The sequence below is a fragment of the Aspergillus luchuensis genome, chromosome 5, assembly GCF_016861625.1.
Source record: "Aspergillus luchuensis IFO 4308 DNA, chromosome 5, nearly complete sequence".
Classification (NCBI taxonomy): Eukaryota; Fungi; Ascomycota; class Eurotiomycetes; order Eurotiales; family Aspergillaceae; genus Aspergillus; species Aspergillus luchuensis.
The window spans coordinates 377344-392410 of record NC_054853.1 but is presented as its reverse complement, the minus strand read 5'-3'; the positions used below and the strand labels follow the sequence as shown (position 1 = coordinate 392410).

At 50.1% G+C, this 15067-nt stretch overlaps 6 protein-coding genes across 6 annotated transcripts; 3 read left to right on the top strand and 3 right to left on the bottom strand.

Moving 5' to 3' along the window:
- Positions 1 to 268: 268 nt before the first annotated feature.
- AKAW2_50134A (esterase/lipase family protein) lies at positions 269 to 1688 on the top strand (the record flags this gene model as incomplete). Its single annotated transcript, XM_041689918.1, has 2 exons — positions 269 to 1280; positions 1330 to 1688. The coding sequence occupies 2 exons, from the start codon at positions 269 to 271 to the stop codon at positions 1686 to 1688; spliced, it is 1371 nt and encodes a 456-aa protein (XP_041543555.1).
- Positions 1689 to 3370: 1682 nt separating this feature from the next.
- AKAW2_50133A (uncharacterized protein) lies at positions 3371 to 4879 on the top strand (the record flags this gene model as incomplete). The annotated part of the gene is made up of 1 exon (XM_041689917.1): positions 3371 to 4879. The coding sequence occupies one exon, from the start codon at positions 3371 to 3373 to the stop codon at positions 4877 to 4879; it is 1509 nt and encodes a 502-aa protein (XP_041543554.1).
- Positions 4880 to 7278: 2399 nt separating this feature from the next.
- AKAW2_50132S (uncharacterized protein) lies at positions 7279 to 7719 on the bottom strand (the record flags this gene model as incomplete). The annotated part of the gene is made up of 2 exons (XM_041689916.1): positions 7279 to 7394; positions 7446 to 7719. The coding sequence occupies 2 exons, from the start codon at positions 7717 to 7719 to the stop codon at positions 7279 to 7281; spliced, it is 390 nt and encodes a 129-aa protein (XP_041543553.1).
- A 733-nt stretch (positions 7720 to 8452) lies between these two features.
- On the top strand, positions 8453 to 10372 carry AKAW2_50131A (ankyrin repeat domain-containing protein; the record flags this gene model as incomplete). Its single annotated transcript, XM_041689915.1, has 1 exon — positions 8453 to 10372. One exon carries the CDS (start codon positions 8453 to 8455, stop codon positions 10370 to 10372), a length of 1920 nt encoding a protein of 639 aa, XP_041543552.1.
- An 805-nt stretch (positions 10373 to 11177) lies between these two features.
- AKAW2_50130S (uncharacterized protein) lies at positions 11178 to 11444 on the bottom strand (the record flags this gene model as incomplete). Its single annotated transcript, XM_041689914.1, has 1 exon — positions 11178 to 11444. One exon carries the CDS (start codon positions 11442 to 11444, stop codon positions 11178 to 11180), a length of 267 nt encoding a protein of 88 aa, XP_041543551.1.
- Positions 11445 to 13344: 1900 nt separating this feature from the next.
- Positions 13345 to 14035, bottom strand: AKAW2_50129S (uncharacterized protein; the record flags this gene model as incomplete). The annotated part of the gene is made up of 2 exons (XM_041689913.1): positions 13345 to 13582; positions 13647 to 14035. The coding sequence occupies 2 exons, from the start codon at positions 14033 to 14035 to the stop codon at positions 13345 to 13347; spliced, it is 627 nt and encodes a 208-aa protein (XP_041543550.1).
- Positions 14036 to 15067: the final 1032 nt, after the last annotated feature.

Sequence of the window (15067 nt, the reverse complement as noted above, 5' to 3'; positions counted from 1 at the left end):
AACTATTGTCAATTTGGGGCAATGGCATACAGTCCTTCAGACAATATCTCCTAATACCAGCCTGATACCCCGTTCCGGCAAATGAGCTTGCAATCCGGGCGCTAGATACAGTGACATGGTTGGACCGTTTATACACTAATGCACTAACATCCAGTTCCAGCTCAGCTAAACCCCACCCAAGGGGCGGCACAGTCATCTCGTTACGTATTTCTTTCATTCACAATCCGCCTACCTCGAGTGCGTATCTACGCAAACAGCTACTCTCCATATGTCAACGCGAGAAAAAACTGCCATGAAGAAGATTTCTGAAGCTTTTCAACTCTTCGGAGGTGGACGAAGAAAGGATATGGACTCTAGCTCAAGGGTTGACCCGCCGAACTTATCACAGTCGTCTGCCCAAGCCTCGTTCCCCCTCGGATTCCCTGCCGGCGTCGAAGTTCTGCATGACTGTCCCAACGCTACGGTCGATATATGTTTCGTCCATGGCTTGTCGGGTGACCGAACCACTACTTGGACTGCTCAGGACCAGTCTGATCCATGGCCCAAAACGCTTCTTCCGTCTAAGCTCACCACCGCTCGTATATTCACTTACGGCTATGATGCCTATGTGGTGCGGCGGTCGGTTGCTGGATCCAATCGCTTAATCGACCATGCCACAGATCTCTTGAACGACTTGACAACGGATCGAGTTAATCATAATGCAACGTCTCGCCCAATCATTTTCGTCGCTCACAGTCTAGGCGGATTAATCTGCAAGAAAGCTATTCTGAGCTCCCGGAACAACCCTGAAGTCCATCTACAGAATATCTTCAAATACACTAAAGGCGTCATCTTCATGGGCACTCCACACAAGGGATCGTGGATGGCAAAGTGGGCCAAAATTCCAGCTGAGCCTCTTGGACTGGTGAAGTCTATGAACAAGTATTTGCTTGATATCTTGCAGACGGATAATCAGTTTCTCCAATCTATCCAAACCGACTTCTTGTCAATGATTCGAGAACTCCAAGGCAACAGCAGACGCCTAGAAATCACGTGCTTTTATGAAGAGTTGTCCATGCCTGGAATCGGCAAAGTTGTTTCGAGAGATTCGGCCACTTTTGAGGGCTATAATCCGATGAGCATCCACGCCGATCATTGTAATATGGTTCGTTTTAGCTCTGCAAATGATAATGGGTTTAAAAGGCTGCTTGGAGAGTTAGTTCGATGGGAGAAAGAGGAGAGAGAGGTCAGGTCTCTGCTAGAGCATACTGATGGACTTGCCAGTTGCACTTCCACCCGTGGTATTTCTTGCCCCAATCTTCGAGATCTGTCACCTACTAACCCTTTAAGAACGACAAGCTAAGCGCGGTCGTGACAGCTTAGACGAAACTGTATCAAAACGCCGCCACACAGCCTGGAAAAATGATTCCCAGGAAAGGGATTATTCCGATGACACTGACTATGATGGAAGCAGCATCTTTGGTGGTATAGATTACGCCGAGGAGCATACCGCTGTGCAACCCAGTCAAGTAACTTGCAGCGGAGATGGCTCAGAGAGTGAGGACCCAGAAGAAGACACCAGTGACGAATACTTTCGAAGTTCTGAAGATAACGAGGCACATGATGAAAATCTTACAGACAAATTTGCGCCGTTTTCTCAAAACACGGTTCACTCGGACGAAGATAGCGGTGATGAGACGGACTGGTAACTGATCATAGGAGCGAAACTACATTGCATATTGATTGTTAAATAGTCCAGTTGATTTTAGACACGGAAATGTGCGTACTGTTTATTGTATACGTCCATCACTGCGTATAGTACAATAGCGCGGAATCTAAAATCTCATCAACTTGAAATTACATAGCACATGTTCCAGAGTAACGAAATGACTATTTCCCAGATCGCTCAGGTGGTCCCTTGTTCAACGAGAACACACCAAAACGAATCTACACCAAGGCCTTGGCGGTGGGGCCGGGAAATGATCAAGATATGTTTGTTGGTCAATCCATCCATCCGTCCAGCCTGTACAATGGGGACGTGTCGTCCAATGCAATCTTTTTGTGTGGATATTTGAGGCATAGCTTCTCTCTGAATTTTTATTGGAGGAACAGCCTCCAATAAAATCCAAGGCAACAACCAGATCTTGTTCCGTATATCACAGTCTTTGTGTTGAGAGTAACCTTCCATTCAATTCAATAGTGAATACAGGTGGGTGGGTCCTCATCATACGTCTTCCCTTCATCCCAGCCTCCGTACTGGAGGAGCGGAAGTTTATCTGTGGGGGAGGCGCGTGGTTGAGGGGCGAAATACTCCAAGGGGGACGGAGAGTTGGCGTTGATAAGGCTAAAACTTGGCGGCGAAGAGGTACGACTGAAATTTCCGGGAGTGGGTGCATACTATGGCGACTCATCGCATCGCCACGATTCGTTTCGGTAAGCGTCGTCATCGTTTCCAGGGCTAAACAAGCTCGAGCTCATCTCTCTAGTGATTGAGACTCCTGTGGTTAGCAATATCGGGTCAAAACTCGCACACTACGCTGCCTCAGCAGCTGTTGTTCATTGGCGAACAACGGTTAGCAAACAACAGCTGCGGACGAAGAGGATTGTGAAACGACTGTCTTTTTGTCACATCAAACAATAGAAAATATACTGTGCGTTTATCGGCTGCATGAGTTACAACAAGGCAGGAATACGTGGTTGCCAGAGAGGGGAAGTTGATGCCACATGGCCCGTCTGAGGCGTTCCTGGCTCCTTGAGATCTACGGTGCCGGGACGGGAGGTTCCATGTTCTTCCATGGGTATCTCCCGTGCTTAACTATTGTCGTGGTGGGATTGTGCAAATTAAGCCATTAGCTTACGGGCATAATTCATTTCCGTCTTATCAGTATTTCATGTATGGTAGTGTACAAGTTTTCCGGCCACCCTTATTTGCAAGCGGGTGGCTCTCTATAAACCCCCCATCAATCTCTTGGCAATGGGGCGCGAAAATAATTGTTTTGTGTTTCAAGGTCAATGGAATTCCGAGACCGACTGTACTAGACCGCACCATCGCTGCGTGGTATCGCCGGCATTTATGCTTCCAATTCGTACTTGGACCGCAGCGATGTGGTATCGCCAACATATCTTGCCAGATCGGCCTGCGGAGACCCTATGGTGGCTCGAGAGGACGGAGGCGCGTGTCGGTTGGCCTAGAGAGGGAGAGTATTATGCCTGATTCGTACTCAGGTCCCCATGAGCGTCCTGGCGCGGTATCGCCCATAATACTATTGCCCGTGCGGCTGGCTTAAGGTGCAAACTCCAGAGATGTTCACCGCAGCAGAACCTTATGGGCCGGGGTTCTGCCAATGGGGACGGGTAAAATCACTGTCTGAGCAGAAATGCCAGGCGGAAGATGGTAGTGGAATCGACCGGACCTGTTAAGGCTTTGCCACAGGTGACCGCGAGCCGCCCTACCCCTGTTGTTTCTGGCGCCAAGGGCCTTGAGGCAGTGATGGAGCTTCGACGACTTCGAGGTTTGTCCCCATCAACAGCGCGGCAGCTATTCACATCGACAGTGGCTCCCGTAGTGAACTATGCGTCTAATGTCTGGATGCATGCATTCAAAAATAAGGCCACGGGGCCGATCAACCGAGTCCAAAGGGTGGGAGCGCAGGCAATCGTCGGGACCTTTCTTACCGTTGCAAACAGCGTCGCGGAGGCAGAGGCTCACATTGCCACAGCGCAATACCGTTTTTGGAGGCGGGCCGTGAAGATGTGGACCGACCTCCACACGCTCCCGGATACCAATCCGCTCCGCCGAACTACAGCTCGGATCAGGAAATTCAGACGGTTTCACCGTTCGCCGCTGTACCAGGTGGCAGACGCGCTGAAGAACATCGAGATGGAAACACTGGAGACTATTAACCCGTTTACATTAGCACCATGGGAGACACGTATACAGACTGATGGCGAAACCATGCCGGACCCGCAGTCTGCACCGGGTGGATCAATACAGATCGCGATCAGCAGCTCGGCACGGAACGGGTTTGTAGGATTTGGGGTAGCAATCGAAAAGCAGCCACCTCGATATCGAAAACTGAAATTGAAGACCTTTTCCATGACACTGGGCGCAAGATCAGAGCAAAATCCATTCTCCGCAGAGCTAGCGGCTATAGCTCATACATTGAACGGGCTGGTGGGACTGAAAGGATTCAGGCTCAGGCTGCTCACCAGCAACAAAGCGGCGGCCCTCACGATACAGAACCCTCGACAACAGTCAGGCCAGGAGTTCGTCTGCCAGACATACAAGCTGATGAACAGACTGCGGAGAAAAGGAAACCATATCAGGATTCTTTGGGTCCCTACCAGCGAAGACAACAAATTACTAGGCCTAGCTAAGGAGCAGGCCAGGGCCGCGACCCATGAGGACGCTATCCCACAAGCACAGGTTCCCAGAATGAAGTCAACAACGTTGAATCTCGCACGATCCCAAGCAGTCACCACGAAAGCCTTACCAGAGGACGTAGGGAGACACGTCAAACGAGTGGATGCAGCACTCCCAGGAAAGCACACCCGACAACTGTATGACGGATTATCGTGGAAAGAAGCGACCGTGCTGGCTCAACTCCGGACCGGCATGGCCAGATTAAATAGGTATCTCTACCGGATCAATGCCGCGCAGACAGACCAGTGTGCATGCGGACAAGCAAGAGAAACCGTGGAGCATTTTCTCTTCCGGTGTCGGAAATGGACCACGCAACGGATTGCACTGCTACGATGTACTCGAACTCAGCGGGGCAATCTCTCCCTCTGCCTGGGCGGGAAATCGCCTTCTGATGATCAGCAATGGACGCCGAACTTGGAGGCAGTACGAGCCTCAATACGATTTGCCATCGCTACGGGCCGACTCGACGCCACCTAACCATGTCAACCAAGACATTGACACCCTTCTCCTAACTGACCTACACCAACCACCCTGTGCCACAGATGGTAGACGCGCTTCAACTGCCGATGATGGGATGTTGGACACTTGAAGAAGCGCCTTCAAGCCAGTCTACTAACAAATATACTAACCCACAGGGATTTCTATGATAGTGACAGCTGAGAGGACATATACTAGAAGGATCTATGTATGGGCTCGAAGGAGATACCGCAGATGTACATTAGACTTCGTGTTGATAAATTAGTGATAGTTGCCTTTTCGGCTGAGCCGCCGGGCGTTAATGAATTGTGTGTATGACGAGGTCGACATTTGACCGTGATTTCCGAGCACGGGAGCTTCCACCGAGAGCTTTTCCTCAAGGTCCGGCCATCTAGCTGAGCTAACCTGAATTCAGTACTGTAGCAGGTCAATCCAGAGAAGCACGGTCGTTTATGACTGTCTTGTGGTCATAAGATCATCAATCATCAGCAGGGTCAACGCAGTATTGCCCATCCACACGTTGATCGTCGTTGGATGTGATGTTTGTACCAAATCAACCGGGTGGGTTCTTCAGCGATGGGTGACTTACCGCAGCCCAATCAATCATAGGGCCCTTTTCACCATGAAACACCTGTTCTGAGTTCGACCAGGTGGGTCTGCTCGCTGCCCTTTCAACAGCCCTTTGCTTCTATGAGCCACTCTAAGCCCGGAGGCTTCTCTTCCCAACGCATCTTCCAACCTGATGTTGTAGAAATCGCCTTTTCACCAATGCATGCACGTATCTATAGTTAAGCAGCTAGACCAGTCCCACGTCCAACGCCGTGGTTGAACGTTCCGCAATCTAGGGGTACACTGAATAAGCATATTTCAACCGCCCAGCCAGGCCATAATAAGAGGCCATCTAGCCCCTACACCAATACTTCTATCCTGTAATGCAGAACGTATAGTATCATGGATGCCTCGTGGGTTCAGGTACGTTAGGCATGTAGGTTCGATTTCGAGCGCCAGGGATCCCCTTTGGAATCAGTCTATATGTCTTCCTTCTCCACGACAAGCGATGTATCGACTAGTCGCTACTGTCTCGCTTAGGCGATGTTGTGCTCGCCGAGTTCTACACTGTCACGGGTCTTATCCATCTACTGAATTGGCTACGCCCCGGAATCCTTCCTGATCCAAGGATCGTCACCGTGGCAATCAAGATAATAGTGTGGGTATCATGGTTGATACAGCGGCGGATGCTGTGTGCTGCGCTTTGGACTGTTACTCATGACTCTTCGGTAACCTGCAAACAACTGTCCGGTTCTTGAGGTGTGTCTGTATAATGCTTCTCTTAGTGTTAATAGTACATACCCTGCTACTGCATTTTGTCGGCTTTTGTATGGACAAGAGTATTAAAAGTCAAAATCGCTCTGATACTGTACGCTCTGATACAATGACCCTGACCACTCTTCTATAGTGCAAAGTATGGGCAATACTTGACTGGGCTCTTCCGGATTCGACTGTTCATGGACTAATGTAGGCTTGATAGATGATCCAGTAACTGTAGAAGTCTTATGTGCCATGGGATAACTCTCAAGGAGGCTGCATGGCATATATTGAACCCCTACCCCTATGCCATTCCGTTGTCATTTTGATTAAACATCCTATGATGTTCGGCAAGGTTTTCGCTTGTTCCTGTTCTTGGATGACTGATACGGGTTTTGTGTCTAATTCAAGTCTCAGTTAACCAAGCTGATCTATAACCACATCACGATTGGTGGGACTCCGGTTTAAATGGCCCGACAGACACTAATCTTCAATGCGGGAGTCATTACCCCCCGCCTACTAAGGAACAATCTGATCTCTTGTGTAACATTTGACTCTCGACGTGTTCGGGCACGATGATTAAATCCATAATTGGAGGGATTGCCTTGGATTGACTGAAATCGCAAGACAGATGTACGAAACAAAGACCATACAGTATAGCGAAAGTTCTCCAAATTTCCTTGAATGGGCGGTCTGAATCACAGCATCCTCAATTTGATGCCCTGCACGAAGTAGTCATCAACAAAACAGTAAGAAGATTCTGGATCTGGGCAGCGCATGGGAAAATAGAAGCCGACGAGATGATCGCGAGTGTCTGGACGAGCAAAACAGCCGGGGAGAGTCTTCTTGCAAACTGGACAACATGGTTTGCACTGTCGTTTCTTTAGATACTCAAAGGCCAGTTTCGGATTTCCCAGGGCTTTTGAGAGCACGGAATCGTGGAAGAATCTGTTGAAACAATCATAGCAATAAACATGACCACAGCCTAACACGAGGTCTACCACTTTACAAAAGCATATCTTGCATTCATAATGCTCCTCAAGGGAGCGGCCTGTACACCTTCAGCAACTGTATAACCTACGAAGGTGGGAAACTCATTGCTCACCGCCGGTGTCGCACTCCTTTTGCTGGTGGCTGTTCGAACCAGCATCTATAACATTAGTTGTATGACTGGGTGTCGTAGTTGCAGCATCGAGGACAATCGGGTCATCTTGTTTAGGATCAGAGCGGTTATTGAAATCATAGTGGAGCCGAAACTTACCGATACTATCTCCTGGACGGTGCGAGCCATGTGAGAAACTATTGGAGTTCCTCTCCACGTTACTGAAAGTATCAATTTCGATAGGGTTTCCTGCAGATGGGCTCCGTAGATATGCCGAGGATATACCGCCATCGTCCTCGTCGTCACTTGTTACAGGGGGAGGGTCTGGGGACGTTGGCAGCACTCCTAGTTCCGCGGCACTCTGGGGATGGCCGGCCGGCAAAGTCCGGAGATCTCTAACGACAGGAACGACCGGGCTCGAGTAAGGGGGCATATGTGGTTCAAAGTGACAGTGAATAATAGAGAGAGATGGTGAAACAAATCAAGCAAGAAGACTATCCAAATATGCAGCGTATAAGTTGTAGGTTGAGTTGGGGGACCGGGCAGGCTTTATATGTCTGCCAATACTCCAAGTTAGTCTTAGACTGGAGGAAAGATAATGCTGAATCTGCTTCATAGGGAGCCAATGCCGGCTGGAAATGATGATTGTGGGCAAAGTCCCCGTAGCGCCTCGACCTGGCTGACCTATGACAATTCTTCAGGGGTAGTTCGGCTCTCCAGCTCATAAGGTCGAGAATTCTTTTTCTCGTAGCAAGTGTAAAGCGAACTGGCTCAGGCGCTAACCGGTGTCTGGCCTTGACGGTCTGGTGAACCGCGCAATCGTTCCCGGGACGGCCACTCACCCCAGGATGACGGTCAAGACTCCTCGGAACACTTGCTGCGCTCCGGAGACACCGTTTGGCAGTCCTCGGAGCACGGTATCTCCCACGTTTTACGTCTTTTGTCGGGAGAGGCGATTTGCTACGAACTTTCCCGCCAATGAGTTGCTATAAGAAGCGGCGTCTCTGTCAGGCTCTCTGCATACATAGGTTTTTTCCACAGTTTCAAAACGTCCTTATCGTTGACTCGAAGATCTGCCCTATTCGCCAAAGAAACCCACACTTCCTGACATTCCACGCCTATCCATATATCTGCGTCCTAAGTCTGAGCTTTTCAGACAGCATATCATGCTACTCGACCTCCCCAATGAAATCCTTTTGTGCATTGCTGAAAGTTTTGACCGGTCCCGCGACATCTTGTCGTTTGCCCGAGTTGCCAGACGAACGTCTCACCTGCTGCTCCCGTTCCTCTACAAATTCAATATTGGAAAGCAACACAGCTCGGCATTATGCTGGGCTACCCAGCATAATGTCTCGCGGTTGGCAGAACGACTTGTTCGAGAGTACCATGGCAATGTGAACGCTGTCCATAACGGCAACACTCCGCTCCTCTACGCCGCCTCGAATGGCTCAATCAAAGTTGTTGATGCTCTCCTCGCTAGCCAGCAGACCCAAATTAACTGGCGCAATGCAGAGGGTCAATCTGCCCTCTGGTGTGCCGCATGGTACGGATATATTGACATTGTTAAGCGATTATTGCAGCAACACCACATTCAAGTCAATATTGCTGATCGAACACGGGGGACAACGCCTCTGGCAGTGGCTGTAATACGGGGACATGCTGAGACCGTGGAGTCTCTCTTGACAATTCGGCGAGTCAATGTTAACATAAGGGATCGGCGTGGCTGGACTCCGGTTTTTCATGCTCTCTCCCGTGCCATTTCCTACGGGGACCGGAGCATCTTAGAGATGATTCTGACAAGGCCAAACGCGGATCTTTTGCATCAGGATGAAGAAGGCCGTACACCACTTATATATGCGGTGCAGCATAACGAAGCAAGCCTCACGGTGATGCTTTTGCGCCATCCGACATCCCGCACCGAGCCTCGGGATTTTCACGGTCGGACAGCTCTTTGGTACGCCGTAAAACAAGGAAACACAGACATTATCCATCTTCTCTTGGACAGCGGCGCGGATATCGCTGTCCTAGACTACTATGGAGAGACCCCACTCCATAAGTCCATTAAGGACGGAAATCTGTCCACAACCTCGTTGTTGCTGAGAGATCCTACAGTATGGGCCCCTGTGTTCGCGCTGCATGCGGTGAACAACGTGCTGCCACCCCTGTGCATGGCGGCTGATCGGGGAAGCATAGAGATGGTGCGCTTGCTCGTGGAATGTGGCTGGTACGTGAATGAAGTGGATGTAGAAGGGCGAACGCCATTACACTGCGCCGCAGAAAATGGACACGACCCAGTCGTCCAAGTACTACTAACGAACGAGCAGCTCGACGTAAACGCACGAGACCACCGGAAGTCAACCGCCTTGCATGAAGCCGCCTGGAAAGGGCATTTGGCAGTGGCCAATCTACTCCTGACTAAGCCCAACATTGATATCAACGTCGAGGATAGGTACGGCTGCACCCCGCTGTGGTATGCCACGCGACACAGTCACCACAACGTGGCTTTGAGGTTACTGGAAGAGTCAAGCGTCATCGTCAATGCTGTGTGTCGATTTCAGACTCAGCCTGAGAAATCAACCTCGCTCCATCATGTGGTTGACTGCGGATCAACGCAGCTCGTGCAGCGGTTGCTGGCCCAGACAGCTCTGATCCCCAACATAACCGACCACTACGGCCGCAGTCCATTGGGTTGTGCGTCGCACGCAGGTAACTTGCCAATGGTGGAGCTCCTGGTGGGTCGATCTGACGTGCAGGTGAATGCAGCAGATCAAAACGAACAGCCACCGCTGTGGTCAGCTGCTTTGCAAGGACATATCCAGGTCGTCGAGCGCCTGCTGCAGTGTGGAGATATTGATGTCAATCAGGGATGGGGGCCTTACTCGTCTCCGCTCCTGGCCGCAATTACGCGCGGTCATTCCGATGTAGCCATGCGGTTGCTGAATTGCGTCCCGCGGCTGGATGTCAACGTCCGGACCTACCTAGGGGATTCCGCTCTCTCCCTGGCCGCCCACCAAGGATATACGGACGTGGTTGCGCGTTTGTTAAAAATTTGGCAGACTGACCGAAATGGCGCCGACAGGTGGTGACGCACTGCGTTATGGTGGGCAGCCCAGGCGGGTCAGGCTCTAGTCGTGCAGCAGCTACTGGAGGACGACCGGGTTCTAATAAACGTGGTGGATAACGATGGGGTAGATGCTATGCATGCTGCGCGTAGCCATTATCATTTTGACGTTGCTCGGCTGATTCAGACTCATTGCTCTATGCGATACAGTAACTGGACAGGCGGTGGCCCCCACAGCTTGAGGACTAGGAGCTAGAGCATTTAGGGCCTTGCCAGAAACCTTCCTTCCGCGGATTCGTACCAGCGGAGGGCCTTTGTCGAAACCAATGCTCGGCTCATTGCTTGTCCTGAGACTGTCGGTCGTGCGGTCACTCGGTCTACTGTGCGATTATATTTGGATTGTTGCTACCAAATCTTGTCTCCCTTCACCAACGAACCGTCAACGGCGCTAGATGGCTCTTGTATTCTGATGTCACTACCGAAATGAGCATATGAGTTTTAAATATGAGAGCGCACAGTATATGTCCTTATCCATAGATTGCTAGGGTACTGTGCAGTTTTACTATATAATAGGTTTCTTTCCTTTTTATTTCCTTCACAATGGTTTAAGAGTATCGAGCAGGTTTCTCTGGAATGCAAGCCACTGTTTCCTCGCTTGGCTTCGTCCATGTGCATTGAATGTCATTGGTCGAACCCTGACAGAAACGTAATCAGAGAAAGCAACGCCGACAGCTTCGCAGACTTGGGAACAATCTTCTGCATTGCGAACAGGCGTCGTCAATAATTGGCCCCTGCCAGCGGAATGACTCAGCGAATAACCTGCTTACTACCTAGAGAAACTCCTTCCACCTTAAGGTACTCTTGTACTTTCTCATCTTGAGCGAGTCGACAGCGGCACGCAGGTCAGTCGCAATTGCTATGGCTGTGTCCACGCCCTGACCTGGTACACACTGTCCCCTGTGTAGGTTGTTCAGCCTGTGGAGTATGTGCGGAATCAGATCCTGCAGATCCTTCACGAAAAAGTAGCACGAGCGGTAGTACGTGTTTTGGCCTTGTTGTTGACCGATCAGTCTGACAAGCTCGAGGATTTCATCCATTGTCACGGACCGTTGTATTATAAAGCAGTTTGCACGACACTCGCGTCTGGACGATAGTTATGTACAGTAGAACAAGTACCAGCAGGCAAGGGAAGAAAACTCCGTCACTGACTGACCATCACGGTTGGAAAATGCCGGAAAATGAGCGTCTTTAAGAGAACCATGTACTATTTGATGCGACGATATACAGGCTAGATGTAAATTCCCACTCGTAGCACTCTAGGGGGTTGGGGGGCTGGGTGGTAGGGCTGGCAATTAGTACACGCAATGTACCTTTTCTCATCCCTGAGCGGTCAGTTTGGTGACTACCAGGAAACCACCCGCAGCTGTTATAAATTCCCCAGACCGCAAATTATAGAGCAACCATACGGTTGCTTCTGAGATTGACCATGTGCTAAATACTAGCTCACCTTACTTTCATGATGGCGGGCACTTGGTATTCTAGCATTTCTACCCTTGACCCGCCGATTACAGGGATATTCGCATCACTTTGCAGTGGGTGGCAGATGGTGGATTACAGTGGAGTCAGCTACACTGGTCAACTCTCGTATGAACTGCATTTGACCGGAAGGCACTAATTAGCCGGGTGATCGCAGCAGCATATAAAAGTCCGTTTTTACGCCAAACCCTGAATGCCCGCGAGGTATCCCTCCAGAAACGTTCTGGTGTGATTCATACAATGCTTCTGTGCTGGCATATAAACGATGACCTGTGTCCTATTTCACGGCACATATTGCATAATTTGCATTCCCTGCGTCAGTTGGCACTCGCCAATCAAGGTCGGGTCACCAGCTGCTTCCTGACTTTGTGTAGATGGCCCCTTCTCAGAGCCGTGTGAAGCAGGAACAACTTCGAAAACGCCGCAATAACCTGCTACGGCGGATCAATGACTTCTGGCGGCTGTACGCCATCCGCAGCTGGGTCATTCTGGAAATGCCGAACCGCCGGATTTACACCTATCAGTCCCATCCTCATCTTCCCGCACCGACTGCTGAGGAATTGGTAAGGTAAGCCGCGCTGCTGTAAATATTTGCCTTGGGCTCTGACAAGTCCAGGAGGACTGGCCCCAACCAGTCACTCACAGAACCCCTACTGATTATACTACACAACCGACGACTAACGTGGCGATTCCACACCCACCCACGTTCAACATCCTAGGACGCCAGTACGACGGCTGGGATTCTGTTTTCAGCAAATGTGGAGTATATTGTTAGAGCCATAATACCAATAGAGCTTCTATTTATCAGATATGCCATTCAAACTCGCAGGCAGGGATATGGGAGGTGTAGAGAAGATTCTGTGACAAGTGGCTAGAAGCACCGGGGGCACTCCAAAAGAAGTAGACGTCTCGTAGGCCTGATGGCTGGCAGAACATTAACGAGTATAATGAACTCAGACGACGACTAGTGCATGTACAATGATGCATCTATTGGGAAAGAATGACTGTCACTGGCCGATAATATCGTACTGCTTGACACGGAGTGCAACGCGAACGTGTCGTGTCACATATTTGAACTCGTGAAGAGGAAAGCAGTTTGATATAAGTTGGATCATCATTATGCGCTATGCAGATCGGACCACTGGCGTGAGGAACAAGTTTGTGCCCGTCCTCGAGTCCCCAATGTTGGCATGGGACCTAAATCGTGGTCATACATTCCGCACGAAGACCGCAGATGCAATTACATGTACTTTAGGGCAGCCATTATTGAAATCTTGTTTCATTTCTTCAAGCTCACACACTACGTACAAGCAGGAAGCGCATGATTGATGACAATTGATCGTCCAACTGTGTCTGTAGGTTGGCCACGCGTATGAGAGCGAAATTGATTTCCAGTTCTACGCAAACCCTGCCAGCACCCAAGTGATCGACACTTTCTGACAAGGGATTATTCCCCCGTGTTCAAGAATGATTGTCGGTCGACGTAGGCGTCCTGGTACGCATTTCCATCTCGTGCTCCTCCTCGACCTTCTTTAACAAGACGTACTTATACAGAACCGTCAGCGATAACGAAACTAAAAAGGCACTTCCGACCATCACCGTGGTGACCAGAGCCATGATAGACCAAGTGGCTGATTGCGCGGTGTATACATTGATCAATGTTGTAGCGAGGCCCGCAGCTGCATTCATCGCAGCCGGCCTAAACTCCAATCAGCTTTCATACGAAACAATGGGTGTACAGATACATAGCTGGGTCTGCGTACATAAATACCCGACCGACGAGCCAAATGTAATTGCTGCGCCATGTCCAGCAAAGCCATGTCAGAAGCGTAGTCCCTACTGCGAAGAACACACAGGCAATCGCGAGGAGGGGCGGGTTCTGAATCTTATTCAACACGGCCTTGTTAGCACCGTTGCCAATGAGAGCCTGCTCGAGATTTTCCGACTTCTGCAAGGAAGTGAATGTTCCAGGAATCACTAGATATCCCGCAAGGAGCACCCAGTGTGCGACGCTGGCAATGATGTTGTAGACCCACGGCATATGGTCGACTTCCAACAGCATCTCTATATAGCGAGTGTGCCCGGCAATGGACGCCGGACTCGAGGCGGACACTGTGACTGAGTTTGCCCGAGACGGTGTGCGGGAGTTCATGGCCGCGAGAATCGTTAGCCGCTCCGAGACGTCGCACCCGGCATCACCGTATTTTAAATACCTTTGGAGGATACCTTCCCATATTACAGTTGAAGGCAGCATATGGTATAAGTGGACAAGACACGAAAGCGGCGGCATGGAGATATTGCTGCCGCGAGGGCTGACCGGCAGTGGCGTTGGAAATTAGCCAGACCGCCACATTCTTGCATTGGGTCCCAAAATCTACGATGATACAGTAGTCTTACTGTGGTGTGGGTGAATCCCTCATTTCCATGACTGCTTGCTTCAACACCCTGTATTCTACAATGAGAGGATAATTCGTATCCTCGAGTTCTAAAGTAAGAGTAGCCCAAGGGGTTGCGGACCGATGACCATGGCAGCTAGCTGAAAAGAACACGGGGACATGGCTAATATTGACAGATAGCGATAGTACGGTAGTCGTCTGCATAGCACCGCTAGGGACGAGGATTTAGTGGACTATTACTTAACGAACTTACTGATCCACAACATCATATTCTACTAGGTCTGTCAAGTTCGTACAGTACCAGTTTGATGGATGGCTCATGCGCGTGCAGGTTCGCAGTGAAGGCCGTACTCCTGCCGAGGTTAGACGATTCCGGGTTACCAGAATTGGTGGTAAATCTGTACCATAACTTGCAATATCCGTTATGACTCTGGTTCGAGTAGTCAACCGCATGTATAATAACTGCGACTCTGTGTTATGTACCAGGGTTGGGCAAGGACGGTGAAGCCAGTCAGGTTGAGCAACTGCCGCGTTCTCTGATGACAAGACACTTGCCTTCGCTAGAGCATGATGGTCCGGGGCGGCTACAATTTCGGTTAGAATCAACAGCTCCACATTCAAAATTGTCGAATCGTTTACTATGATGTATCTAAATTTGTATAGAGCTCTCGACGAACGAACGACAAGAACACGGAGCACGTCGTGCTCTCATCGCACTTCGTCTCTTATCATGGCCGCATCCACTTGCCATAAAGCACCATCTGACAAATGATGGCGCATTAGATGTG